At 52.7% G+C, this 26,411-nt stretch overlaps 1 protein-coding gene across 1 annotated transcript in view; it reads left to right on the forward strand.

Moving 5' to 3' along the window:
- Window positions 1-26,411, forward strand: part of DNAH10 (dynein, axonemal, heavy chain 10) — a 119,983-nt gene that overhangs the window by 73,021 nt on the left and 20,551 nt on the right. Inside the window, exons 41-56 of the mRNA XM_004690628.2 lie at window positions 1,343-1,477; window positions 1,744-1,960; window positions 4,536-4,655; window positions 5,588-5,733; window positions 6,707-6,859; window positions 8,184-8,444; window positions 9,333-9,505; window positions 10,522-10,615; window positions 10,880-11,047; window positions 11,542-11,730; window positions 14,280-14,451; window positions 18,015-18,218; window positions 18,821-18,901; window positions 21,570-21,767; window positions 22,254-22,415; window positions 24,058-24,232. Of these exons, the coding sequence (XP_004690685.2) occupies window positions 1,343-1,477; window positions 1,744-1,960; window positions 4,536-4,655; window positions 5,588-5,733; window positions 6,707-6,859; window positions 8,184-8,444; window positions 9,333-9,505; window positions 10,522-10,615; window positions 10,880-11,047; window positions 11,542-11,730; window positions 14,280-14,451; window positions 18,015-18,218; window positions 18,821-18,901; window positions 21,570-21,767; window positions 22,254-22,415; window positions 24,058-24,232 (2,648 nt within the window). The remainder of the gene's footprint in view (window positions 1-1,342; window positions 1,478-1,743; window positions 1,961-4,535; window positions 4,656-5,587; window positions 5,734-6,706; window positions 6,860-8,183; window positions 8,445-9,332; window positions 9,506-10,521; window positions 10,616-10,879; window positions 11,048-11,541; window positions 11,731-14,279; window positions 14,452-18,014; window positions 18,219-18,820; window positions 18,902-21,569; window positions 21,768-22,253; window positions 22,416-24,057; window positions 24,233-26,411) is intronic.

Here is a 26,411-nt window from a genome sequence, read left to right on the forward strand (position 1 = left end):
TTAGAGGGATTTTTACAGTTGAGGGTTATGCATTGACCTTGAACTACCTATGACCTAGAGCTCTCAATTATAAATAAATTGGATGAAAATGTGGAAGACACACTTTTTAAATGTCCAGATAATTCATAGCTGGTGTGATAGGTAATGATTTCGCTAATCTAGACCAGAAGCTGATCATTTTTTCCTCTATAAACATTGAAGAGTAAATATTTTTTTTTTATTTTACAAAAGTGTATTTTTAAATCATTTTGTCCATCTCAATTGTAATCCCCGCGGGTTTCCCATCACCAAGTCACCCGTGTGCCATCACCATAATCCCGTGCATTTCCCTCCCCACCCCCGTTTTTGATCCCACTCCCCACTCCACCCCCACAAAATGTCTCTGGTATATGGTTGTTCATTATTTTTGTTATTTTCTCGCCTGGTCCATTATGAAGAGTAAATATTTTGTGTTTTGCAAATCATGATTTCTTTTTTTGCAAATATTTAACTCAGTCATCATGGCAGAAAAACAGCCACAGTGCTTTAATGGGCATAAGCATGTGCCAATAAAACTTTATTTAGAAAAACAGGTAGCAGAACAGATTTGGCTTGTGGGTTGTAGTTGATAACCCCTGGTTCAGTCAAGCCCAGCTACTGAGACACATGCCTTAGGGTGTGCCTGCTCTCCCTTTTTGCTCAGTTGGATGACTGCAGGTGTGAAGGACCTAACTTGGAGTGTAACAGAGGTTAGATGGCTCCAGCTGAACTTCAACCATGGGATGTACTGCATGGCTACCCAGAACGTGTATCATTTTAACAATGGCTTTCATGGAAAGGTGCAGAGATGATAAGACTGGGCCCAGAAGGCCATGAACACTTTCTCCAAGGGATGGAGGTAGCCCGGCTATCTGTCTAGAAGGGCTAAGAGGCAGGTGGTGAACTGTAAATCAGGATATGAGCATTCCAGGAAAGGGAAACGTGAGAGAATCATTGGGGAAGAGAGAACCCCTCCACTCTGGTGGTCGGCAGTTCCTTGAGAGGGAGAGGTACCTCCTGCTGTTTGCTGGAGCACTGGGGCCATGTTGCTGGAAGTCTAAGATGGTTGGCCCCTTTTCTGTTAAGTCCCCAGGTGGTGGGGTACACCCTGGGGCAGTGAAATGAAGCACTGGAAGATGAAATCCTAGTGTATTACAAAGAACATCTCTAGAACTCTGAGGCACTATCATCAGGCTTTACTCACTTGCCAGAGTTATCTTTCATCAGAAGGTATTTTTCACCCCCTCTTAATAAGAACCTTCCACCAATTTTCATTTGAATAAAGGAACCCTTGGCGATGTGTTGGAATTCTGCTTTTTCATAGGCAGAGGTAAATACTTTGGATAGCCTCTTTGGAAAATATGTGCCCTATCTCATTGATGTGATAGTGGAAGGAATAGTGGATGGAAGACAAGGAGAGAAGCTGAAGATGATCGTTCCTCAAACAGACCTCAATATGGTAGGAAACAATCACTATTAGCAAAGAAAATTGTTCCCTAAAGATAGACCCACTGGGCTTGCAAGGGAAGAAAGTGTCAGGTCAGCAAAGAAGACAGAGCACTTCCCACTCGACCCTGGGATGAGAGGCTGAGCTCTATCCTATGACAAGCAAGGTGGCCGTGTGTTCCCATCACGCTGGGGCTGAACTGGTCCTGGGGTGGGGGAGGGCAGGTGCGGGGGTCTAGTGGAATGTATGGATGTCTCAGGTATTTTCTTGTGAACAAGGTAACCCAGTTGACCAAGATGTTGGACGCCTTGCTGGAGGGGGAAATAGAGGACCCCGACGTGCTGGAGTGCTACTTCTTAGAGGCTCTGTACTGCTCTCTGGGTGCCGTCCTGCTGGAGGACGGGAGGATGAGGTTCGACGAATGTGTTAAGCGCATAGCTTCTTTGCCTACTGCTGATACAGAAGGGGTTTGGGCTGTTCCTGGGCAGCTGCCAGGTAGGAACTGAGGGTAACTTGTTTCCATGCTCAGAATGCTCTGGTTGGGTTTTAGAGGAAATGGCCTTGTTTGCCGTGGCCTATGGCTTCCCAGCTCTGGGCGTCAGAGCCCCTGGTGGTCCCCTTAGATGTCCAAATGCATGAACTACTCCAGCAAAAGCCTAGCCCCTTTGGGGACCTTGCTTGTCAAAGCTCTACATCCCCCTCAGCTTAGACCCCTGCTTCCTCCATCCTTTAAACGTCCTTCCCATCCTCCCATCCTGTGTGTGCCATTGGCCTGCCCCTCAGCCTCTCGCTGCGCCTCCTGCCCCCTTAGCCAATGGTCCTTGTGTTGAGTCTCTTCAATGAATCCCAACTCTTATCTCCTGCCCAGGCTGTACAACACTGAGCCCTGTGCCCTTGAATTCTTTCCTGTCCCCACAGGCACCACTTACCTCCTTTCAGCCTAAACCTTCACCCTGCCCTCTCCCTCTGTACAGATGACCCTTCTTGCCTCTAAGGGGAACACAGACACCTGGGTTGGGAATTGTCCTCCTCAGTGGTCAATCTGCAATGCCCTACTGAGCACCCATCTCTGCTCCTTCCCTCATCAGGGGAGGAGGGCCCCAGGCCAAGTCCAACCTGATCCCCAGATTTTGGGGCCTGTCCCCTCCTCCCTCCTTGGGCTCCTGGCTTCACAGCTTTCTCCTCTTCACCCAGAAGCTTTGCCCTGACCCTCTCCCCCTACTTTTTGCCCTCTCCCTATGTCCCACTCTCCGACACTGTCCTGTGGCCGGGCCTGACCACTCCCTGCCTGCCAGAGTCCAGCATCCTCCACCTGCTGCCCACCACTGCTCTCCCTTACATGGGCCATGGACTTGGGCCTTCCCTCCTCTCTCCATGCCATCACTGAAACGTCTCACTGGCCCATAGCTTCTTGCCTCCAGTCTTCCTCCCTCAGAGTCCTCCCTGGATTCCTGAGCTCAGTTATGTTTGAATCCTTCTCTACTATCTGTCCATCTGTCCATCTGTCCGTCTGTCCATCTCTTTCTGTCTTCTATCTACCCATTCATGTCTGTCTGTCCCTGCATCCATCCAGCTGTCTGTATTCCTTCCCTCCTCCCTATGACTTGTCTTCTATGTCATCTTTTTCCTTTCTCCCTCCATATCAGCGATCTTGACACTTTCTTCCCTCCCTGGCTCCTCACTTCACACCTGTCAACCCTACCTCCCCCCCCCACCCCCGTTCTCTTAAAGCACCACTTGCCCATGTTCCCTGATCCTATGGCTTCTGCCCTGGACCAGGTGGGAGCCTCACAGATCTCCCTCTCTGCTCTGGCCTCCCACAAATCCGTTCCCCCACTGCAGCCATCTTGATCTTTGACTACTGCAAATCTGACCATGCCTGCCACTGAAGGGTTAACTGCAGCGACTCCCAGTGCCTGTGAGGTAGAGAGCAGGCACTTTAAAAGGCACCCCCAGCCTGCCCCCATAACCCCCTCCCCCCTGCTTCTCCTGGCATGGCTGCCACCCTGTAGGCTCCATCCCACCTGCCCACTCCGTGCTCTTCTACCTTCTGTCCCGTTGCCTCCTGGCCCCCCTCACGCTTTCTGCTTCTTCTGCCGCCTCCCAGTGGCCCCCGTTCTCTTTAGGCAAGGTCACTAATGTTGACAGTGGGAAGGACTGAGGTTCCCCCAGCGACCTGAAGCCCATTTTGTTTAGATTCCGTCTTGGGATGCATGTGGCCCCTGAATTTTGCCCATTACAGAACTTAGCGCTCCACATTGGGCTTTCTGTTCACTGGCCTCTGTCTGGCCCCCCTTGACCCACCACCCCAGTAAGCTCAGGTCCTTTGGTCTTACTGCTGCCCAGCCCAAGGCCTGCCACCGGTCACTGCAAGCCAAACAGGAGAGGCCAGGAGAGCAGGGGTTGACCAGAGACTGGAATTTGGGTCATGGTGGTCTCCAGCCTGGAGAAGTCATCTCCCCTGTTAAAGGAAATGAGGTTATGTAGTTTGAAGGGCCAGGGTTAGGGTTGAGACCAAAGGCGTTAAATTCTATTGGCTGAAAAGGTTTGTACGATGCAGTGCGGGCTCAGCTGAGGGCTGGGTGAGCCCCAGGGCCCTCTGCACACAAAACAAGAAGAGACTTTCTCTAGGTCCTGGAGTTTTCAGTCTCTGCTTGTGGGTCCCTCTGCTCCTGGGTTCTGGATGCCCGCAGGCCTCAGGGTGTGGGTGTGCCCCAGATATGTGAGTATGTAAAAATGAGTCTCAGAAAAAGTTCAGAGAGGTTTCTTTTTCTTCTATGCTTTTAGGGTCAGAAAGCAATTGAGGCCTTTAGGCTCTGTCTCCTCGCATTGTGCTCCTGAGAAGGGCTGGGAGGTCACTGGCGAGGTGGGCAGTGTTTGTTCTGATGCTCAGTATACCCCTGGCCATAAGCCAGTGGCCTGTCCCTCAGACTTGGGACTCCTGTCTAGTGGACGAGAAGTGCCCTTCTGAGGACTTGGCCACACTGCTCTGGGCCATCCAGCGAGGGCCAGAATGGACGGGGTGTTTCCACACCTGTGGTGGACCCAAAAAGAGGCTTGTTCCCTGCAGGCCACCTTCCCAGCCTATATGACTTTCACTTCGATTTGACACAGAAGAAGTGGATCCCGTGGAATAAACTGGTTCCTGAGTATGTCCACGATGCTGAGAGGAAATTCATTGACATCCTGGGTGAGTGAGAGCCAGCCCCTCCCCCCTGGCTTAAGAGCAGGCATTTCTCATTCCACAAGGAAGTGAAATGACCCGAGGCTTCCATGGTCCTCTCGAGCCCCTCTCCAGAGGTGAGGAGTGAAAGCTGTGGGCCTTGCCAAGAGGGGTGGGGCACTTGGATTCTCTTCGTGTGCTGCTGGCACCAGGCGATTCAGCTCTATCCACAGGCAGGTGACCTGACAGGGTGGGGGGTAGTGGGCACTGCCCTGTGCTCCCTCATGAGCCCGTGGGCTCCCAGGGCTGCTGGGGTGCTGGAAGGAACACGTAAATCACTGTTTTAGGACCACATTGAGGTACCTTGAGGTACCATAGGCCACAGGTGTCTCTGTGGTGAGACGTCTCTGGTGAGATTCTGGTGAGACTGTGAGGAGCTGTCTCTGTGGTAATTCATGTTCCAAACACTCCTCTGGCACAGAGGCTGGATGATTTTCTCACACAGGTCTGATTGGGTCCTCATGGAGTGACTCAACATATCCATTTTCCGAGGAGCCAGTCAGGATTCAAAGCTAGCAGCAGAGGGGAACATGGGGGGAGCCAGACTTTGTGGCTTTACCCTCTCCTCAGAGGGGCCATTGGCCAGGGAATCCTGCAGATGGGGGCTGGCGTGGGCAGCGGGGAAGCTGGGCTGCTGGTCTCAGGCGGGACTGGGTGTCAGAGTCAGCTGGGTCTTCCGTCTGGCAGGGCCCCATGGCCACGGGCCTGTGGCAGACTCCTTGCCCTCCCTGTGGGTGGGCTTTGTGGGGTGTGATCCCATGAAGCGGTCCCAGCGAGGGCCAGGTGGGAGGGCCCCTCAGAAGGCCTTGTCCACATCTCAGGCCACGTCAGGGGCTCCTCCTGTTGCGTCTCCCCCTGGCATTATTCCCGTGATGCCCCTCTCTTTGCCTGTCCCTCAGTTCACACAGTGGACACCACCTGCACCACCTGGATCTTGGAGCAGATGGTGAAGATCAAGCAGCCTGTCATTTTGGTTGGTGAATCTGGCACTTCCAAGACAGCCACGACCCAGAACTTCCTCAAAAATCTCAATGAAGAGACTAATGTGAGTTCCTCTTGCTGTTCATTATCCACTATCATGGGCCACTTTGTAGCACTTTGGTCAGTGAGGGCCAGACATAGGACAGTGGTACCCAGGGGCTGTACCATGCAGCCCAGTTGCATTAAGGGGTACCTGTAGGCTTGCGTCTCCCACTCCAGGACGTTTGCACAATGACTAAACCACCTAACTGCAAGTTTCTCGGAGGTGTCCCTGGGCTGAGCCCGTGCCTGTCCAGCTGTGTGCTGAGTTGCTCGACACAGCCACTGATGCAGCTCGCCTTGGCTCCACGCTGGTTCTGCTGGTCAGGGCTGTGGCAGCAGCTCGGGCGGTGCTTCTGGCCAGAGCTATAGATGGCTGCCCGGAAGGTTACTGGGCCTGTCCTCACTTGAAAACATGCCCGAGGCTAAAGGAAGCTCTTCCAAGATCGCAGGCCCCTGCGCCCCCTCAAGGGCTGCTGAGTGCCCTCCGAACACAGCAGCAGTCCCTCCGAGTGAGCGTCTGGGACAGATGGCAAAGCAGATGCTCCCATGCCTCTGAGACCTGAGGAAACCACAGGCTGTCTCTTCTGCCCACTGCTGCTGGGAACCACCCAGTGTGGTGTGTGTGGGGGAGGGGAGAATGATTGGGAGCTGTCTGGAAGCTACTCCTCAGGGCTCCAGGTGAGAAAAATGGGGCTCTGAGAGGTGAAATGGCTTTTTGGAGGTCCCTTCCCTAACATGGTGCAGACCAGCCCCCCGCCCTCCAGTCCACTTTGCCCCTAAGGCTCACAGGTGTCACCTGTCACTGCCTCATATAACCTACCAGAAAGAACGAATTCTTGCTTTAGTACTTAGAAAATACCCGTGGATGCTCACACCAGGGTACAGACAAGCCAGTTCAGGAGCTTGTCTGTATTCGAGAAGCTGGGCGTGCACGGGCTCACGCTCGCCGTTCTGCAGAGCCAAGCCGCCACCTGGAACGGTCTCCTCTGTTGCAGATGGTGCTGGTGGTCAATTTCTCCTCCCGCACCACGTCCATGGACATCCAAAGAAATCTGGAAGCAAACGTGGAAAAGCGAACCAAGGACATGTATGGGCCGCCTATGGGGAAGCGCCTCCTGGTGTTCATGGATGACTTGAACATGCCAAAGGTGGGGGCGCTCTTTGCGAGGGGGCTGGTGAGCGCTGTGGCCACGTGGCCGCCGTGTGGGTGTGGAGCCTGCGAGTGTGAGAAGCCAGCATGGACTGACTGGGCATAGCCCCTGCGGGCTGTGGCTAGGGCTGCGTGCTGGGACATTCCCTCTCGGGCTGTGCTCCCCAGTTTCTTGACGGAGAGCTCAGACTGTTGGAGCTGAGTCATTTCTGAACGAGCTGTGCTTTTGATAAGAGTTCTGCTCTCAGTTCTTTGTATATGGGACTCATATACACACCCCAAAAGTTCTTCTGGATTTACAAGGAAGAGGAAACTTAGCATGCTCAGGTCAAAGCCTGAGAGGAGCAGTCTTCTGATACTGGAGTTTCAATTTGTTTCATTTCCAAAAGCCATTTTTGATTTCTGAAAATCTAGTCTCTAAATGTACAGTATGCAAAGACAGCAGCCATCCTCCCATCCATCATCCTCCCACCCACCTGTCCATCCATTTATCTGTCCACCCACCCAGTTAAAAAAAATACACTCATATATATGTATAAAAGATTTATTTGCTTATGCACACAAGTATGCATTTACTTATACATATGAGTAAATAAATATTATGCATACGAGTAAATAAATATTTACTTATGTATACGAGGCAGGAGAGGTCTGCTGCACCATGTGGGCTGGCTCCCTGGCCAGGAATTGAACTCAGGCCACAGTGGTGATAGCACTGAGACTTAACCCCTAGACCAGGGAGCCCCCCACATGTATATTTTTGAGTACATCCCATGCAGTAACGAATGAAATACCTGTATTGTCCCTGCCTTCATGGAGCTTACAGTCCAGTGAGGAAGACAGACTTTTAAACATATGATAAATGGGCCCTCCTTGGTGGCACAATGGGTTAGGACATAGCACTGCAAGCTAGCTTCAGCTGCTTCAGTGTGAGTTCAATCCCTGGCCCTGGAGGTGACCCACATGGCTCGGCAGACCTCTCCTGACTGGTCTGCTGCTCCCCTGAACAGTGTACTTCGTCGATCAGCCTGTGCTGCTCCCCACTCTGTCTCTGGTGAATCCTCTCACTGCCCCTGCACCTCTGTCCTGTACCCCAGTTCCTTATGCACAAATAAATAAGTCTTGAAAAACAATGACCCATAAGCCTGGTTACAAAAAATATGATAAATGATTTTATAATTGCAAACTTAGAGAAGCCCTGTGCCTCTCGACCAAAATGCTCTGAGAGTAAGAGGCGTCAGAAAGAGTGCAGATGACCGCAGACGCTGCAGAGGTTCTGCTTTACACCGCTATGTTCTCTCTTTCCTTAAAACTAATTCGAGGTGGATGAATATGGCACACAGCAGCCAATTGCCTTGCTGAAACTGCTGCTAGAGAAAGGCTTCTTGTATGACCGTGGGAAGGAGCTGAACTGCAAAAACATCCGCGACCTTGGCTTTATTGCTGCGATGGGAAAAGCTGGAGGCGGCCGCAATGAAGTGGATCCTAGATTCATGTCACTATTCAGCGTCTTCAATGTTCTGTTTCCTTCCGAGGAGTCTCTGCATTTAATTTACTTCTCCATCCTGAAAGGCCACACCTCGGTAACTTGGCTTTCATTGGTAATCAAGGCGGGAAGGCCTGGTGCTGGCATGAATGTGGGCTGGGCACAGAATGCCCATTGCACTCTCAGTGGTCCCCAAGGGCATTCCAATTCCTTTCAATCCCAGAAGAGAAACCAAGAAGAATATAACCCAACTGGTTGATACTGTGAGCCCACTGGGTTAAGGGGCCACGGGTAGAGCATGAGGCGCCCTTCCCAGCACGCAGCAGATCCTCGCTCCAGCTGCTGCGGTTATTACGATGTTGTAGTTGGCATCACAAACGGAGGCGTTCGTTGAAGTGAAGACCTCCTGAGCCTGGCCTTGCACACGTCAGGCACAAGGCCGCCAAGGCCAAGGTGTGCTATGGCCAGCTGCTGTGGGTAGGAGTGTGGGCTCCTGATGGGTCCACATGCCACCGTAGGCCACTGGCTTTCAGAACTGGGGGCTCCACGCCCATCAAACAAAACTCAAACTGAGAGCCGGCCTGCGGGCTTGTCAATGAGTGTGGAAACCTAAGGAACCAGAGTAGTGGGACACTGAGTTTCTCTGGTCTTGTCATTTCATGGTAAAATTTCTGCTGGGCAGCTGTTAGTATGTTTAACGTGTTGTGAGACCACTGCCTGTCTAGTCACCACCCAGCAGTAACTCTGTCTACCCGCCCGGCCCTGGCAGCCTCCAATGTGCCTTTTGTCTCTGAGTTTGCCTCATTTGAACATTTCACATGAACACGCTCGGACAGCAGCAGCTGTGGCGCCTGGCTGCTGGCACTTGGTGCCCGCGTGGAGCGAGCCTCAGGGCCATGCTCCTCCTCATGGCTGTCCCCCCCCCCGACCCCCGCCAGCTGATCTGTCATCCGCTGACAGACACCTGGGGCCCTTTCACTTCCAGGTGTTTCATGAGAGCATCGTGGCCGTGACCAACAAGCTGACCTCCTGCACGCTGGCCCTTTACAAAAGCATCGTGCAGGAGCTGCCTCCCACCCCATCCAAGTTCCACTATATCTTCAACCTTCGGGACCTCTCGCGGGTGTTCAACGGCCTTGTCCTCACTAACCCGGAGCGGTGAGATGGTCCTGGCTCACTATGTATGATGTGCTTCCCCGGGACCTTGGTTTGGTCTTTTTCTTTTTTTAAATTCTTCTAAGACAGAGGATGTATGAGTGAATTTGATGAATCGACATATCAATTGTTTATCCAAAGTCTTTTGGTGTCTGTTCAATGAAGAAAAGAGTGTTTGGCTGAATGCCGGTGGCTTGTAAGTCCTGGCGTTGAAAGATAGGTGGCATAAGGATGTACGGGCAGGTGTGTGAACCCCCCGGGCTGCTCTGCTGCTCTCTGCTCTCGCTTCTGAAGTCCGGGGTGCCTGCGTGGAGACGTCAGTTCACAGCCCAGTTGTTCTGCCTGTGGGGGGCTAAAGGAGACGGTTCAGCTGTGTGTGTCCCTGGGAGCGTGAGCACATAAAACAGAGGGATTGAGGTCTGGGCAAAGAAGCTTCCTCTTTGAGGTAAGACTTGGGTATTTATACTAGTATTTACACAGGTAGCATGATCTTGTGAACTAAGGATCCTCAGACTGACAAATGAGTGAATAAAGGACTTTTCATGTACCCAGCCCTGTTCTCACGTACCCAGCTCTATTCTCGGGTGCCTCGAAGGGTATGGCGTGGAAAGTCAGGAAAGGCAGCTCTAGGTATTTTGGATGGAGCTAGGATCCTTGGCCAGAAACCAGAGAATATTCCAGAATTGTAGCCAGAAGGAGCAGGTTTTTAGGAAAAGATGCTGCCAGTGGCTGGTTTAAATTCATCTATTCTAGCAAGTAGGAGCAAGGGAGGTTCAGGTACTGACTTATGTCATTGTGTCATCTGTAGGTGGCAGCAGTAGGGAAAGTTATGTGTGAGCCTTTATGATCATCTTTGCTCTTAACACCTGTGCTCATTCATCAGGTGATTCATTTCATGAACATGCAGCTGGGGGTAAAGGATGACAGAAATGTCCTTCTCTGCATCTTGGGCGTTGTCTGAAAATAACACCGACCCCTCTTCTAAATGCCTTCATGGCTATTCTCACTTCTGCTCACAGGTTCCAAACAGTGACCCAGATGGTGAGGGTCTGGAGGAACGAGTGTCTGAGAGTCTTCCACGACCGCTTGATCAACGAAACAGACAAGCAGCTGGTCAGTGCTCAGAGTGGGGGAACAGACAGGTGAACATGCACCCCCGTCCTAGGGTTAGCTCCCCTAAGTCAGGAGTTGGAAAAAAGTAGGCACTGACAGCAAGAATCAGCAGGTCAAGCAACATGGGTTATCAAGTATCTTGCGGCAACTGAGAAAAAACATCGAATGTGGGTAACCCTAGCACACGGGCTTTGCTCCTCACAAGCCTCATCTCGTGTTTGTGCGTTGTGGAGTCTGGGCCCTTAAGCTGTCTAATGTTGTCAGGTACAAAGCCACATAGAACACCTGGTGACGGAACACTTCCCAGGTGACGTGGAGGCGGTGATGAGGGACCCGATCTTGTTCGGAGACTTTCGGATGGCACTGCAAGAAGAGGAAGCTAGAATTTATGAAGACATCCAGGACTACGAGGCAGCTAAGGCTCTGTTCCAGGTGCGAGTGGGCTCACTGCCCCCACCCCAGCATGCATCGTGTCTAGTGCTGAGGCTGCCTTGGCGCCCGGGATGGGGGGCTGGGAAACAGCCGCACCCTGTCCCAGGCTCAGAGTGTGGGTTCGGGAGTTCCCAGGCCCAGTGGTGTGTGGGAATGACTGTGGGATGGTGCCCCTCACCCCGCTGAGTTCGCTAGAGAGGCTCAGGCTAATGGTCAGCCAGCGGAGCTTTTCGTCTGGTTTCCTGACCCTCTCTCCCTCCTTAGTCTGTGAGTGCAGTCTCCCGGCCACTGCAAACCAACAGACGGGAATCCTGGGGGTGCCTGGAGTTGGAGGGGACACTTCACCCCCACATGCAAGCAGTTTGATGATGTCTACAACTGTGGGCATCCAGAAAACTCTCCACTCTGCCTTGGATCCTGGACCAAGGAGGTGGGGGAGAGACTGGACTCTTCTTTAAAATCCAGAGACCCTTCCAACTTCTTTCTTCATGCAGGAAATTCTCGAGGAATATAATGAAAGCAACATGAAAATGAACCTGGTCCTCTTTGATGACGCCCTGGAGCACCTGACCCGCGTGCACCGCAGCATTCGCTTGGACCGCGGCCATGCCCTGCTGGTCGGGGTCGGGGGCTCGGGGAAGCAGTCCCTCGCCAGGCTGGCTGCCTTCACCGCTGGCTGTGAGGTGAGTCCTCCGCCTCCCAGGACTAGGCCTGTCAAGCCCATTCCGGCCCCTGGGGAGTTCACGCAAATACTGAAACCATCTAACGGGTCACAGCGCGATGTCTTCATAGAGTTGAATCCAAAAGACCCTGCGAACCGTGCCCGTGCCCCTGTGTGGGGCAGGTGTGCCCACAGCTTGTGCCGTAGCCACACAGCCAGAACGCACAAGCACCTACTCATGGTGCACCTTGCAAAGATTTTTTTTGGTATCTTTAAAGTTGGTGCAGCCATTGCCACTGTGCTTTTGGACACCTTTGACACCCCCAAAAGAATCCTAAACACTTCAGCCATTACGACCCCTTGCCTCTGCCCTGGCCCTGAGAATCGGGGATGGATTTCCCGTCTCTAAGGATGTTCCTATTCTGGATTTCTGCTGAGTAGACTGACAGCCTGCCATCTCTGTGGCAGGCTTCCCCCGCCTGCATCTGGCCTTCTCGCTCCATCCCGTGGCCGTGGCACGGGGCTGCCTTCCCTTCGCACACCATGGCTGGGTTACAAGCATGGCAGGGCCCTTTCCGCCTGCCTGTTCACTGGGTGATAGGGATTCCAGCTCTTTCCACACTTCGGCTTGTGCGAATGACGCTGCTACAGAGAATCACTGCCAGTCCCTGTGCCCGGCAGGGGTGACCCGGCTGGGCCAGGTGTTGAGTCTGTGTTTAATCCCTTCAGAAGCTGCTGCGAGCTTTCCCAAGTACCACGTGCTTTCTGCCCCCACCAACCCTGGCCAGGGCCCCTTTCCCCCCAGTGCCTGAGAACCTTGGACAGTGTCTATGGGCCCCTGGCCATGCCCACTCTGGTGCCTCCCCAGGTGGAGACTGAATCTGGAAGGGGTGTCGTCTCTGTCGCTGCTGGCCCTGTCTCCCCAGACGTCGCTGTAGTGCTTGGGTCTCTGCGTCCACCTGTCCTCAGGGTCTCCTGTGGTCCTCCGTATCTGTGCACGCTGAGGACTGGCCTTGGGGACCGCTGTCTTCTAGCTGTGTCCTGAGACACATGCTTGTTGGCTCAGCTACTCCCTGATTCTTGCCGATGGAAAGATATTTTGTCTTAAGTGAGCACTTCTGTCTTCAAATAGTGAGCTCGAGTGTCTTTCTACGTGAATTGGACACTTGTCCTTTCCGTTTGTGAGCCACCTACTTGGATGCTTACTAGTTAGAACTGTCCACATAGCAAGCAAGTTACTTCTTTCGCTGACAGCATTTCGCAAACACTGACTAGCCGGTCAAAGTATTTCTAAGGAAGTAAAAAAATTAGTGTGCTTGGTTTATCTTTAAAATTGAATAAAATGTGGAATAAAAATGTAGTTGCTTTTCAACATCTATCTACCTTTTGCTACGAGATCAGACTTTACCCTCTGGCAAGCTGGCCTCTTCCATTGCGTAGTCCTGGCGATTCTGGCTCAGTATCCCCTGGTTCCGCATCCTGGCTTTGAGGAGGGGCAGGAAGGACAGAGGGGGAGGAGGAGGAGGAGCCTGTGTCCTGGGATGAGGGTGGTTGGGGCCAGGGTCTTGCTGAGTGTGAGTCGTTGAGGGGAGTGGGAGGTGCCCACCATGGAGGAGGAAGCGGGTCTGCAGGTTTCAACAGGCTGCACTAACTTGCATGCAGCTGAAAGACACCTGTGCAGCGTGGTCTGTGTGACTGCATGTTGGTGATGAGGCTGAGAGCGTGTACAAGAGATTAAGGCTGTGGCTGTGTGTGTGCAGAAGCAAGCACATGAGTTCATGGGAGTGCGACTGAAAGCACAGTGGTACGACCAGGCGTGTGATTGTCAGTGTGCGTGCCGTGGGTGTGCACATATGTGCTCATGAATGTGCAGACAGGTCACTGTGTGAAAGTGTGGCGGCGTAGGTGCAGTGTATGCATTCCTGTGTGTGATAGCGGCAGTGTGCGGGCCGGTGATGGAGTATGAAGCCTCACGTGCCAGTGGACATTACTGTGACTCCTTGCGGGCATCTCTGTGGCTGTGTGTGTACGTGCATGCGTGTGAGCTCGTGTGGGCATGGGGGTGTGTGAGTGTGTGAGAGGATGGGAGGGGTCAGGAATGGAGGAGTCAGGCGGAGGAGTCAAGCTCCCACCTCTGAGCCAAGAGAATCACTTGTCTGAGAAGCCGTGACTTAAACTCCAGCTCTTGTTGACACTCCTATCCAGTTTGTGTGCAACAGCATGATTTGACTTAGACATTTTCAATGCCTCCTCCTTTAGCTCCATCGCACATCCTCCCTCCCTTGTCTAGTTGTGGGCTTGCCCAGGTTGGGGCGTCTGCACGTGGCTTCACTTCCCTGTTCTCTGCCTCCTGGCCCTGAGGTAACTCATGACTTTCGCACTGAGGGTGCCCTTTCCACACCTGCACCCTTGTATCCCCCAACCGTGCCAGCACAGAATGCCAGGCGTGTCCCCTTTCCCCATGTTCTGAGCAATGGCTTAGGTCTCCGCTCGTGCCCCACCATCCCCCCTGCCAAGCTGAGGACCGGGCTCTGGACTCTGGTCTCAGGGGCCCTGAAACTGTGTTGGCAGGTGTTTGAGATCATCCTGAGCCGGGGCTACTCTGAGAACAATTTCCGGGAAGATCTGAAGAACCTTTACCTGAAGCTGGGGATTGAGAACAAGTCGACAATCTTCCTGTTCACCGATGCGCACGTGGCCGAGGAGAGCTTCCTGGAGCTCATCAACAACATGCTGACCTCAGGTATGGGAGCCCCCTGGGCAGGGCTGCCCGCTGGGTAGGGCTGCTGGCAGCACGGGGTGCAGACATGGAGAGGCCCCTGCAGGAGGGAGAGCAGGTGTTCAATTTGAACTGTGTTGTTTGTGGGAGAATGCTGAGGCCTGTGAGCCCCTCTTACTGACGGATGGTGGTAGGGACCCCCTCGTCCAGCCAAGGACGAGTCCTTATCAGGTTATTCTGAGCAGGGCTGACTGAGTCTGGTGTGTGACTGTCTTTTGCCCAGGAGTCCATTGGTTCTTAACACAAAGATATATTTTTTAAAGATTTATTTATTTATGCATACAGAACTGGGGTACAGGCCAGAGGCTCAGGGGCGGTGAGAGGCTTCACTAGAGACAGAGTGGGGAGCAGAACAGGCAGATAGACGAAGTACACAGCTGAGGAGAGCAGTGGACGGGTCAGGAGAGGTCTGCTGCACCATGTGGGTCACCTCCAGGGCGGGGATCGAACTCATGCTGAAGTGGCTTTACCTTCTCAGTGCTGTGCTTTAACCTGCTGAGCCACCAGGGAGGGCCCGCAAAGATATTTTTATTTTTAACTTGCAAAGTGGTCAGGACACAGTAAAATAGGAGCTGGACTAGCTGGAATCTGGCCACTTGCTCACCCTTGTGGGCTGTGCCCGGCACTCCTGCTGTTTCTCAATGCCTCTACCACTCCTGCCAGGCCTACACCTCAGGGTGGGGCCCTAACCTTTCTCATACTGAGTCCTGCTCTCATCTCTGTCCCTAAGCCCAGCCCTTCCCTTATAATTCCTTTACATTCTAAGCCAGAGCTCATCGTCTCTTTTTCCCTGACCCCCAATACCATCCATTACACTCCTTTCTCTCCCACCCCTGCTTAACTTTAGAAACCTAAAAAAAAGAAAGGGCATGCATCTTTGGAGTTGATGGCTTCATAGTCTCTGGCTGGTGACCAAGGGGGGGAGGGAGTGTCCCTGGGGCACATGTTATTTCCAGCTTCTATTTTTAAAGATGTGTTTATTTATGCATACAAGAACTAGGGTGCAGGCCAGAGGTGAGGGAGGTGAGAGGATTCACCAGAGACAGAGTGGGGAACAGCACGGGTAGACTGACTGAAATCCACTGCTGGGGGAGCAGCGGACAGGCCAGGAGAGGTCTGCTGCGCCATGTGGGTCAGCTCCCACATGGTTTGAGCTGATGCTGCAGTGGCTGAAGATAGCTTCACGGTGCTGCACTTTAACCCCTTGCACCACCAGAGAGGGCCCTCCAGTTTCAGAGAGGGCAAATCCAGATTTACTTTAATGATGTCTGCTCCAGTCACGTCCCCACCTGCTGCTTGCTGTTGGGGGCAGACCCTCATCCTTCGTGGCCGTGGCTTCTCTCAGACCTCTCCTTACTGACTTCCTGCCTCCCACACCGTCCACACTCTGCACCCCTTTTTCCTTCAGTGATGGTACCATCTCTGAGTACTGGATTTTCTGGGCACAGCCTGCTCCCCTTCTCATTTGCCAGGCACACTCATGCATCCTCCTCTTTGTGGTGCCCATGATCCATGCCTGGCACCTCTTTCTCCCTGATTCCATCTGTCGCTTGGTGGCAAGCGACAGGGGACTCTGCCTAACTGGCAGTATGGACTCAAACTGGCAAGGACCAGGGCTGGCTGGGCCTGGGTGTTCAGGAGATAAGCTTCATGAAATAGTCTCTTCCCTCCCTGGGCTTTGCTGTTTTTCTCTTCCATTTGCCTTCTTGGCTTATCCCAAAGGAATCTTTGAAAAAAAAAAAAAAAAAAAAAAAGCCTCAGAAGCCCCAGCCTGTAGCTAGGTGGTGCGCTGGGCCTTCTCCCCCAGAAATGTGCCCCCGCCTTCATAGGCAGGGAGAACTCACGTCACATGCTCATCCTTGAGCCAATCCCTGTGGCCAGGGGCAATGCAAGGTTCTGATTGGGCAGGCCTGGGGTAGTGTCATGGCCACCTGAACCACACCTGAAGTGGGTGGGTGAGGATTTTCCAAAGGAAAAGAGGGCATCTGATGAGGAAGAGGGGACACAGGCAAAGATCCCCTCTTTCTTGCCCAGCACCAAGTCCCACCCTTGCTCCATATCTTCACTCCACTATCACATGGAGTTTCCCTTTATTAGAGGACAGGGAGAGAGAGGCACCCCTGAACCGCCAAACCTACCTGCTCTAAATAGATTCTTGATCCTCCGCACCAGGATAAACATATAAGACCTTTAATGGAAAGGAACTTTAATACAACCTGTGTGCAATACAGAAAAGACAAAGAACAGAGTTTCTGAATCAAACACCCAAAGTCACCCGTCCCCTCGTGGGTAAAAGTCCACCAGAAGGGACTGGCCCTAAGTGAGGCCTGAAAGCCCCCCACGAGTCTTAAGTACCTTCTGGCGGGGACCCATAGAAAAGGGTCCGAAATGGGCAGACAGGTCTGGGAGGAAAAGAGCAAAACCAAAATCAACATAAACGCTGCCATAGTCACCTCCCCACGGGTCTCTCACCCACGTCTGCTTCCAACAGTCCAGGGCCAAGAAGAAGCAAGCGCAGTTTCTTCACATGTCTCTGCTCCATGTGCTTCTCTCAGTCGAATGTGTCCCGTTTTATATCCAAAACCCAAAATGGCTCGCCGCCGCTCTTGGGTCCTGGCAGTCCTCCCTTTGGTGGTGCTGGGATTTGAAGTTTCGGTGTCTGGAGTGGGGGTGGAGTCCACAGAACCTGGACCTGTAGAGTTCGTCCAGGACATCCTTTCCCCTAACTCCTCTTTCAAGAAGCTGCCTGCCAAGTCATCGGGGTTCCTGTCTCCCTATTCTGGCCCCCAACGGCTCAGGCTGCTCTGTGCCATTCTTGCCCACCTTCTGTGCTGGCATCGGAGTTTGCAGGTGTGCCCCTAACTTGTCAGCGAGCATGTGCAGGCTACCCCATGTCCTCTGCCTCGGCAAGCTCATTGCCGGGAAGGCAGGAGGGCCGGGTCGCATTTAATAGGCTTCATGTGGTGGGGCCGCTTTTTCTCAAGCCCAAGCCCTTGGTAGTGGGGCCTCTCTACTGTGGCAGGAGGGGCAGGATGGTTCTTGTCATGGGGTGGCCCTGGACACCCAGGACACCCAGCAGACCCATACCTCTGCTGCTGGAACCAGGAGCCAGGTCCTCTCATCTCTTGCAGTCTTGGGAACTGAGTCAAAGGTCAAAAATGCTCTGAGAAACACCCTCTCCTCCTCTTCCCCAGCCCCCCACAACCAACAGTGTCTCCAGACACTGCCAGATGTCTCTCAAGGGGGCAAAACCTTGCCCCTACCCCCTTCCACCCCTACCCCGCCAAGCTCTGCTGAGATGCTCATAATAACTGGCCCGGGCAAGCAGGAAGCGTGTGTCACCCTTCTCACTGATGAGGGGATGAGGCTTAAAGGTGTCTATACACAGTGGCCGAGCGGGCTTTGGGCCCCAGTGGTGGGGCTTCAGATGCGTCATCTCCAGCTCTTCCTGGGACACGGTGCTGCTGTCCCTTTAGGGCCAGGAAGAGCCCCGAGCCCCAACACCCGGTGTGCCTTTTGTTTCTCAGGCATTGTCCCTGCACTTTTCCCAGAAGAGGAGAAGGAGTCCATCCTCAGCCAGGTTGGTCCGGAGGCCATGAAGCGGGGCATTGGCCCGGCCAAGGAGTCTGTGTGGCAGTACTTTGTGAACAAGAGCGCCAACAACCTGCACATCGTACTGGGCATGTCGCCAGTAGGGGATGTCCTGAGGACCCGCTGCAGAAACTTTCCAGGTGCCCTGGAGCTGAACCTGCCGGCCCCGCTGCCCCCTTCTCCAGGGCACTGCATTGGGGTGCATTGGGGTGCTTGCCTGGGGTTTCCTCCAGCAAAGAAAAACATGAGGTTGTCCTGAGGTCAGCATGTGGGTCCTGCAGTGCCAGGTGATCCCGCCCCTCCAGTGGGTGGGGATGTCCCTCAGACACCGGAGATGATGCTTGTCTTGCCGGCGCTAGGCCTGTAGCACCTGCAGCCTCACTCTGCCCTTTCCCACTTGGGCTCATGGAGGGGCCTGTGCCTGCCTCTGGAGCAGAGGCTCTCAGTTGGGACAAGCCCCGCCCAAGGACATTTTGGGTTGTCACATCGGGCTGATGGGGTGGGGAGGGGTGTGTTGCTGCTACGTTGAATGAGGCAGGGATGGCACTAAGCAGCTCCCCTCAAGCAGGGTTGTCTCCGCCCCACCTGTCCACAAAGCTGGGTCTGAGTCTCCCTGCTCTGTCCGGATTCTTCTTGGGCCCGTCCCAGGTGCCTGACCATCTGCTGGACATTGAAGATGGTGTCTGTGTCTTTGAGCATTCTGGGGTCACGAGCGATTATCTCTCCCACTGCTCTTTTCAAGGTCTCGTGAATAACACCAGCATCGACTGGTTCATGCCCTGGCCTTCCCAGGCCCTGCAGGCAGTCGCTAAGTCGTTCTTAGGTGAGTGAATGCTGAGACAGGGGTCACATCCATGGTGTAACATGGTTCTGACTTTGCATTTTGGTCCAGTTAGAGAGTTTTGGTTTATGTTGTATTCTAGTCCAAAAGGACTTCAGGCGACTTCTAAGGACGATTTAGGATAATAATTGACTAGGTGTCACCGAAAGCAGGGTCAGCAAACCACGGCGATGTGTGGCCCACTGCTTACATATATATTTTTCTACGTAAGGTCTTATTGGAACACAATAATTCACACAAATTCTAGGCCTGCTTCGATGCTACAAGCACCAAATCGAATAACTGTAGTAGAGATGTAGCCTGCAAAGCCTGAGTACCACCTGCTCTTTCCAGAAAAAGTGCTGATTCCCCAGCCAAAGAACACCCTGAGGCCTTTGGTAAACTAGCAGCCAGCACTAAATGTGCTCTAAAATGTCAGATGCTCGATTATTGATGCTAATCTTCAAAATAAGGAAAAACAGCATTTATCTGGACCTACTGGAGCAGATTTATGACAAATGACCCTCGGTGACCTTGTACAAATTGCCAACCTTATAACTATGTATTCAACAAGTAAGTGAGTAGTCCCCTTCACAGACAGAAGTGGTAGCTTTAACCATAATGCCCTTTTCTTGCGGCAAGGGAGCTAAGAGAATGACTCTTCCCTGTGATGGGCAAACTTCTCTCAGTCCCCCATGATGAGTATTTGCAGGCCAGGGGTCCAAAGGTGTCTGACGTCACTCCGCCACGACATCCTGAGAGCTGGAGACAATGTGGAAACGAACAGGCGTGTGCCAATAAAGCTTTATTTATGAAGCAGGCGGTGGTGCAGCTCTGCCCTGCGGGTGGCAGTTTTCCCAGCTGGGGCCAGAGGCGCTCTCGTTCTCCGGAGCACGTTCACCATCCCTTGTGCAAGTTCTTCCTTTGCTTTCAGAATCAGGTGGCTCGGTGTCACACACAGCCCTGCACGGACTTTGTGTGGACCCTCCCCCCTTTGTAGATATTCCCTGGATGGCTGTTGGCTGCAGTGCGAATCCGCAAGCACCCGCACCCCGACTTGCTTTGTGATCCTGGGTAGAATTCAAATCAGGAGGGGTCACCTTTCAGTCCTTTTTTTCCATCTGGACCATATTCTCTCTTGAGGAAAAGTGTTTTGCCACCTGTGAGGTATGCTCGTGTCCTGGCGGTGACCCTTCACCCTTTCAATGGACTTGGGAAGATTCCCCTTGGACAAGCTGACCCAGAGCAGGGCCTTCTGTGCCAAAACCCCACTGGCATCCTCCCCACCACGGGGAAGAGAGCAGGCTCTCTGGCTCCGAGAAATAGCCAGAGCATGGCTCCGTAGTGGCAAGCCACCAACAGTGATAACTGCTCTTTTTTTAAGTGTTTAATTTTTTTTTTAAGATTTATTTATTTATGCACACAGAACTGGGGTACAGGCCAGAGATGTGGAGGGTGAGAGGATTCACCAGAGACAGAGCGGAGAGCAGAACAGGCAGATCTATGAAGTACACTGCTGAGGGGAGCAGCGGGCGGGTCAGGAGAGGTCTGCCACGCCATGTGGTCACCTCCGAGGCAGGCGGGGATCAAACTCATGCTGAAGTGGCTTAAGCTTCTTAGTGCTGTGCTTTAACCCGCTGCACCACCAGGGAGGGCCCGATAACTGCCTCTTTTTTAAAAAAAGTATTTATTCATGGCATAGAAGATCTTGGGTCTACATCAGAGGTGCGGGGGATGAGAGGAGTAGCCAGAGACAGAGGGGCAACAGAACAGGAGGACTGACTGAAATCCACGCTGAGGGGAGCAACAGGGAGACAGGAGAGGTCGGCTGTGCCGTGAGGCTCAGCTCTGCTCTCTTAAAAATGAGAACACAGCGTATCATCTTTTATTGTGGTGATATCCTGGTGATATAAAACCCCTCTGCACTTTCAGGGGTCCCTTAGCGTCATTAGTTAACTTCACAATGTTGTTCATCCACTACTGTCCACCCCCAGAGATTTTTCATCTTTTAAAGATGAAATTCCCACCCTCAAACACTTGATCCTTGCCGCCTCCCCCCAGCTCTCCCCAGGCCCTGGTAACTGTGACCTACTTCCCATCTCCATGGACTTGCTTCTTCTAGATACTTCCTGAAGGCAGATTCTGTAGTACACAGTCTCTGGTGCTTGGCTTCCTTCCCCCAGCATGTTTTTGGGGTGTATCTATGTTGTGACGTGTGTGTGGTTTTCTTCTTACTTGAGGTTGGACAGACTTCTGCTGTGTGGACCCCACCCCCATTTCCTGCATCTATTCCTTTGGAGAGGGCATCCGGGCTGTTTCTACCTGCTGGTCGCTGTGACGACGCTAGGTGTGCTGGGCTTGGCACAGGCCCTTCCTCAGTTCTGCCAGGTCCATGCCCCAGCTGCAAATATTCGTCATCGGGGACTGACGGAAGTTTGCAGCCCTTAACTTACATCATTACATCAGCTGTTCTCTTAGTTCCCTTACCCCCCAAAAGACACAACATGGTTAAAATTACGGCTTCTTTCCGCCTATTTATTTATTTACTTATTTGTTGGTTGAATGCATATTTATAAGGCTGGCAACATGTCCAAAGTCACCCATAAATCTGCCATAAATCTGGGTGCACCATCACCCCTGTGCTGTCTTGACATTTTCTTTCCTCCTTTAGGGGATAACCGGATGATCCCGGCGGAGAATCTAGAAAGCCTGGTGGAGCATTTTGTGTTGGTGCATGAATCTGTGGGTGAATTCAGCCAACAATTTCTACAGAAACTGAGACGCAGCAATTATGTAACTCCCAAGAATTACCTCGATTTTATTAACACCTATTCAAAATTACTGGATGAGAAAACTCAATATAACATAGGTGAGGCCTGGGGGAGCGAGCCGCTGACAGGCCGTTAGCGCCCATGAGTGGGGCTCCTGCCAGTCTCGCTGGCTCATCTGAAGCATCTGCTCCCTGGCTCCATTGTTCCGAGGGGGGTGGAGGCAGACCGTGTTTTGGATTTTATGATTCAGAGCAGTTCACCCCCCTGTGTGTGTTGGGCTTTACGCTTGCATTTTTATTTTTCAGTGTTGGTTGGGTCAAGCATTTTGTAGCTTTCCACTAGAGAGATCACTCCATGGCTGAAATGTGCTGGGCTGGGAAATGGTTTTTTAAAATGCCCTGGTGCTAGCTGTTGGTCTGTCAAGTGCTATTTTCAGAAATGTGACCTTTTTAATGGGTGTTGTCTCGGCACCCATTGAAAGGCACTGTGGACCCCAGGAAAATGAGCCCGAGGGGCACCAGCCCCAGAGGCTGCGAGACCGTCCGCCCGCGCACAGAGCAGGGCTGAGAGCCCTCTCTCCTCAGCCCAGTGCAAGCGCCTGGAGGGCGGGCTGGACAAACTGAAGGAGGCCACCATCCAGCTGGACGAGCTGAACCTGAAGCTGGCAGAGCAGAAGATCGTGCTGGCTGAGAAGTCGAAGGCGTGTGAGACCCTGCTGGAGGAGATCTCCACCAACACCTCCATAGGCAAGTGGCACCGCCAGGGCGGGTCCCTCAGCAGGGCAGGCCACTGTAGGCCTTGAAAGAAGCTGTTTTTCATCTGTCCAATAACTAAAACATCATGTCAGGCACAGACAAGGTCGTTGCGATGTGTGCGGTTTGTGGTGTGTATGGTGTGATGTGTGTGTGGTGTGCGGTGTCTGTGGTATGTGTGGCATGTGTGGTGTGTGTATGTGAAGTGTTTGTGTGGTGTGATGTGTGTGGTATGTTTGTAGGTGTGTGTATTGCATGTGTGGTATGTGTACTGTATATGTGGCATGTAGTGTGTTGCACGTGTTGTGTGTGGTGTTTGTGTGGTGTGATGTGTGTGGTATGTGTGTGGGTATATTGCATGTGTGTTGTGTATCTGGTATGCATGTGGTGTGTGTGGTATGTATGCTGCATGTGTTATATGTGGTGTGTGTTTGTGGTGTGGTGGGTGAAGGGGTATGTGTGTGTAGGTGTGAGACTCAACTTTGAGAATCATGTAGCTGAGATCCCCTGCTGCGTTTCTGGCCAGGTTGATGCTCTGTGGGCTACCCCCTGGCCTGCCTTCCCGGCGTGCTGACCGTTCTGGTGGTTTCTCTCCCACGTTCATGCTCTGGTGGCTTTGCACTGTCATCTTGCCACCCTCCTCCAATGCATTTGTTCTGTTGCTGCCCAAGAAGCCCCCTCGAGGTGGGACCTTGCCAGCATACAGACATGCACCTGCTGACTTGCAACCGACATCTCAGACAATGCCAGTCCCTTGTTGGGAGAAGTCTGGGCACCATGTGCCTTCCTTTCTGGTCCCCTTTCTGGGCCCATTTGAGGGGAGTCAGCCTGGGTTTCAGCAGGCCCCACGGTGTACAGGAGCTGCTGAGCAGGGCATGAATACTAAGAGTCGGTTCAGACGCACAGCTTCTCCCTCACCTCCAGCCTGTCTCCCGCACCCTCCTAGCCAGGATCACATCTGATGAATCTCCTGGGGTCGCCAAAACAAATGACACCCAGTGTGGTGACAAAGCAGCAGAAACGCTCTCCCTCCTGGAGGCCAAAAGTCCACACTCGGCTGCCACGGCAGGGCCATGCTCCTGCCACAGGGCCCCAGAGTGTGCCAGCAGCTGGGCAGGGCAATGCCAGGTGACATGCCTTCCCACACAAATCCCACCCACGTGGACCTGCTTCCAAATAAGGCTCCATTCTTGGTGTACATGAATTTTGGGGGAGACACTCTTCAAATTAGTAATCAGCCTCTGAAGAACCCCAAGTGTGATCTGTACATTGGGGTGATGGCTGGGATGGGGGCAGTTTGCCAACACTTTTGTGAGTGGAGCCAGACTGTCACCAGCCAATTGTAGCTGAAGTGCCAGTTGCCATCAGTGTCAAAAAACAGTGAGGAGCCAGAGAGTGACAGGTGGCAGCCACCTTCGGGCTGGGACACATGTCAGGGAGGGGGTGTCAGAGTCCCCCTGGCTCTGGCAGCCTGGGCACATGAGGACTCTGTCCTGCTTGGGATGCCTGGACCACCAACTAGGCCAAAGCAGTGGGGCCTCTGCAGCCTGCACCTACCTCTGAGCCTGTGCGCTGCTTGGGCTCCAGAGCAGGGGTTCACTCTGGCAACTTTACCCACCCCCCATGTCCCCTACAGCGGAAGAGAAGAAGAAGCTGGCAGAAGAGAAAGCCATGGAGATAGAGGAGCAGAACAAGATCATCGCCATTGAGAAGGCTGAGGCCGAGATGGCCCTGGCTGAGGTCATGCCCATCCTAGAGGCCGCTAAACTGGAGCTCCAGAAACTGGACAAGTCAGATGTGACCGAGATCAGGTAAGCTACGGCCCCTCCAGGGCTCCCAATGGCAGCTAGGCAAGCATGGCCATTAGGTGTGTCAGCCACCATGCTGGCACTTTCCATGTGTGGGTGGCTGTCATATGCGAGGCAGCTTGCTCTGACCCCCCGCCAGTGGGTGATAAGGCCTGCTGACCAGGAACCCAGCCTGACTCACAGAAGGAGACAGGGCTCTGGAATGGGTCTCATGGTAGCCACGATCTTCATGGGTCAGTCCTTGTCATGGGAGTGTGACCCCTGCATTTGCCATAAACAATGGGGAGAGCACTCAGCACACAGGGCCAGCCCCTGCTGAAAACAGCGTGCAGATGTGCTGCGGGCTGAGAGTGACCAAGAGCTGCTTTAGTCATTTCTAGTCAAACATGCTGGCAAGAGGTCAAAATTCACTCCCAGAATTTGAATTGCTGGGCCCCAAACTGTGGCCTCTGTGGGGGTAGATACAATTAAACCCCCACAATCCATGAGAGTTCTGCTTTTTATAGCCTCACCAACAGAGGGCACTATTGGACATTAGAATTTTCTCTTGTGTTGTAAATGAGAAATTGTATCTGCCATTTTTATGAGGGAGGTTGGTATTTTTTCCATGAATGAATATAAGAACCTCATGAATTTTCTTTATCTGTGAACTGTTATGTGTTTTGCCAATTTATCTTTTGTTGTAATTGTTGCTCTGGCCTCATCCACTTCTAGGGGCATTTTATATTATAGGGAGATTAGCTTTTTATCCGAAGTAGGTGAGTTGCAAGTATTTTTCCCAGTTTGTCACTGGCCATTTGACTTTGCTGATGAGGTTTGTGTGTGTGTTTGTGTTGGTCATGGATAAGACTTTTGTCTTTTATGTGTCAGACTTTAGCAAGATTTTATTTTGTGCCTTTTGGATATTGTATCTTACTTCAAAGGCTCACAAACGCAAGATTGTAAACTAGCTTTCCCAGGGTTTCTTCCTGTATTTTATGGTTTCATTCTTTGCATTTAAATCTTTGACCTCTTTGGGATTTCTCCTAGGATCTGGTGAATGTAAGGAACCAGAGTTTCACAATCCTTTCATTCTTTAAATAGCACTTCCTTCCCGTAATGCTCAATCTCCTTTGTAGAACCATTAAATATTAAGGCAGGAAGATTAGGAGCCATGAAAATTAGAAATGGAAATTTCTCTGTATATTACAGACTTGAGATTTTATTTTCTCCTTCTCACTGGGTGTCACTGGATGACTGCCACCTGCCCACCCTGTGCTGACCCAGGGGTGGCCCAGCCAAGGGGGTGGGTGGGGGAGGGCTGTCATACATGTTCAGTGAAGTTACCTGGAGGAAGGTGTGAAGGGGAGACATCTGTGACTGTGGATACTGGAGAGACCTGAGCTGGTCGGAGTGGAGGGGTAGCCAGAGAAGGAAATAATAACTAAATTGAGGTGTGTCTGGAGAGTAGGGTTCACTGGGTTTGGGATGTAGAATGCTTTCATCCTACGTCCCCACACCTCCCAGGGTGGAAGGACCTTGCCTTGAGGGACAAGCAGAGACATTTGGAGTATTTGAGGTGGGATGATAGAGGGGTGGGGGCCTTCCCCTCCCCTCAATTTATTTTGTGATAAAAGAAGAAAGGAATCAAACGAAACAGACACATTTCTGTTTCCCACACTGGCAACCTCAGGTGCCGTGGCCGCAGGCTTGAGTGTGGGGGTCACTGAGGCTCCAGGAGTGGCCCCTGAGCCCACAGCAGTGACTGCTCTCACAGACTCACAGCTCTGCTTCCCGGTTTTATAGATGGGAAAGGAGAGCTCCTGGCCTGCCCCAGGGTCAGGACGCTGCCCGCGAGGCCCGCTCTTTCTGTCTTGTCTCTGAAAACACCTCACCCATTCTCCTCCGCCAATTATTCAGAGAACAGCAGCCTGGGCCTGGCCCTCATCAGCCCCCAGAAGCCTTTTAACAGCGCTTGCCAGGAACGAACGTTTGGCTTTCGTCAGCCGGACGCGGCATAATTGAGCCTCCCCTGACTCACTGGGCCATTACTTTAATCATCCAACTTGTGCCCGGGCTTGTCCCGCCCACGCGTCTCCCTCTGCTCTCGCCTCCCAGGGCGTGGGTGGGAGCTTTGCCCAGCTCTGGGGTCTCTGCCGGGCTCTTCTCCTCCTCCCTTCCTCCCTCCCTCCCTCCTCCCTAC

Source organism: Condylura cristata, unplaced genomic scaffold (genome assembly GCF_000260355.1).
Source record: "Condylura cristata isolate star-nosed mole 26May11 unplaced genomic scaffold, ConCri1.0 scaffold00029, whole genome shotgun sequence".
In the NCBI taxonomy this organism is placed as follows: Eukaryota; Metazoa; Chordata; class Mammalia; order Eulipotyphla; family Talpidae; genus Condylura; species Condylura cristata.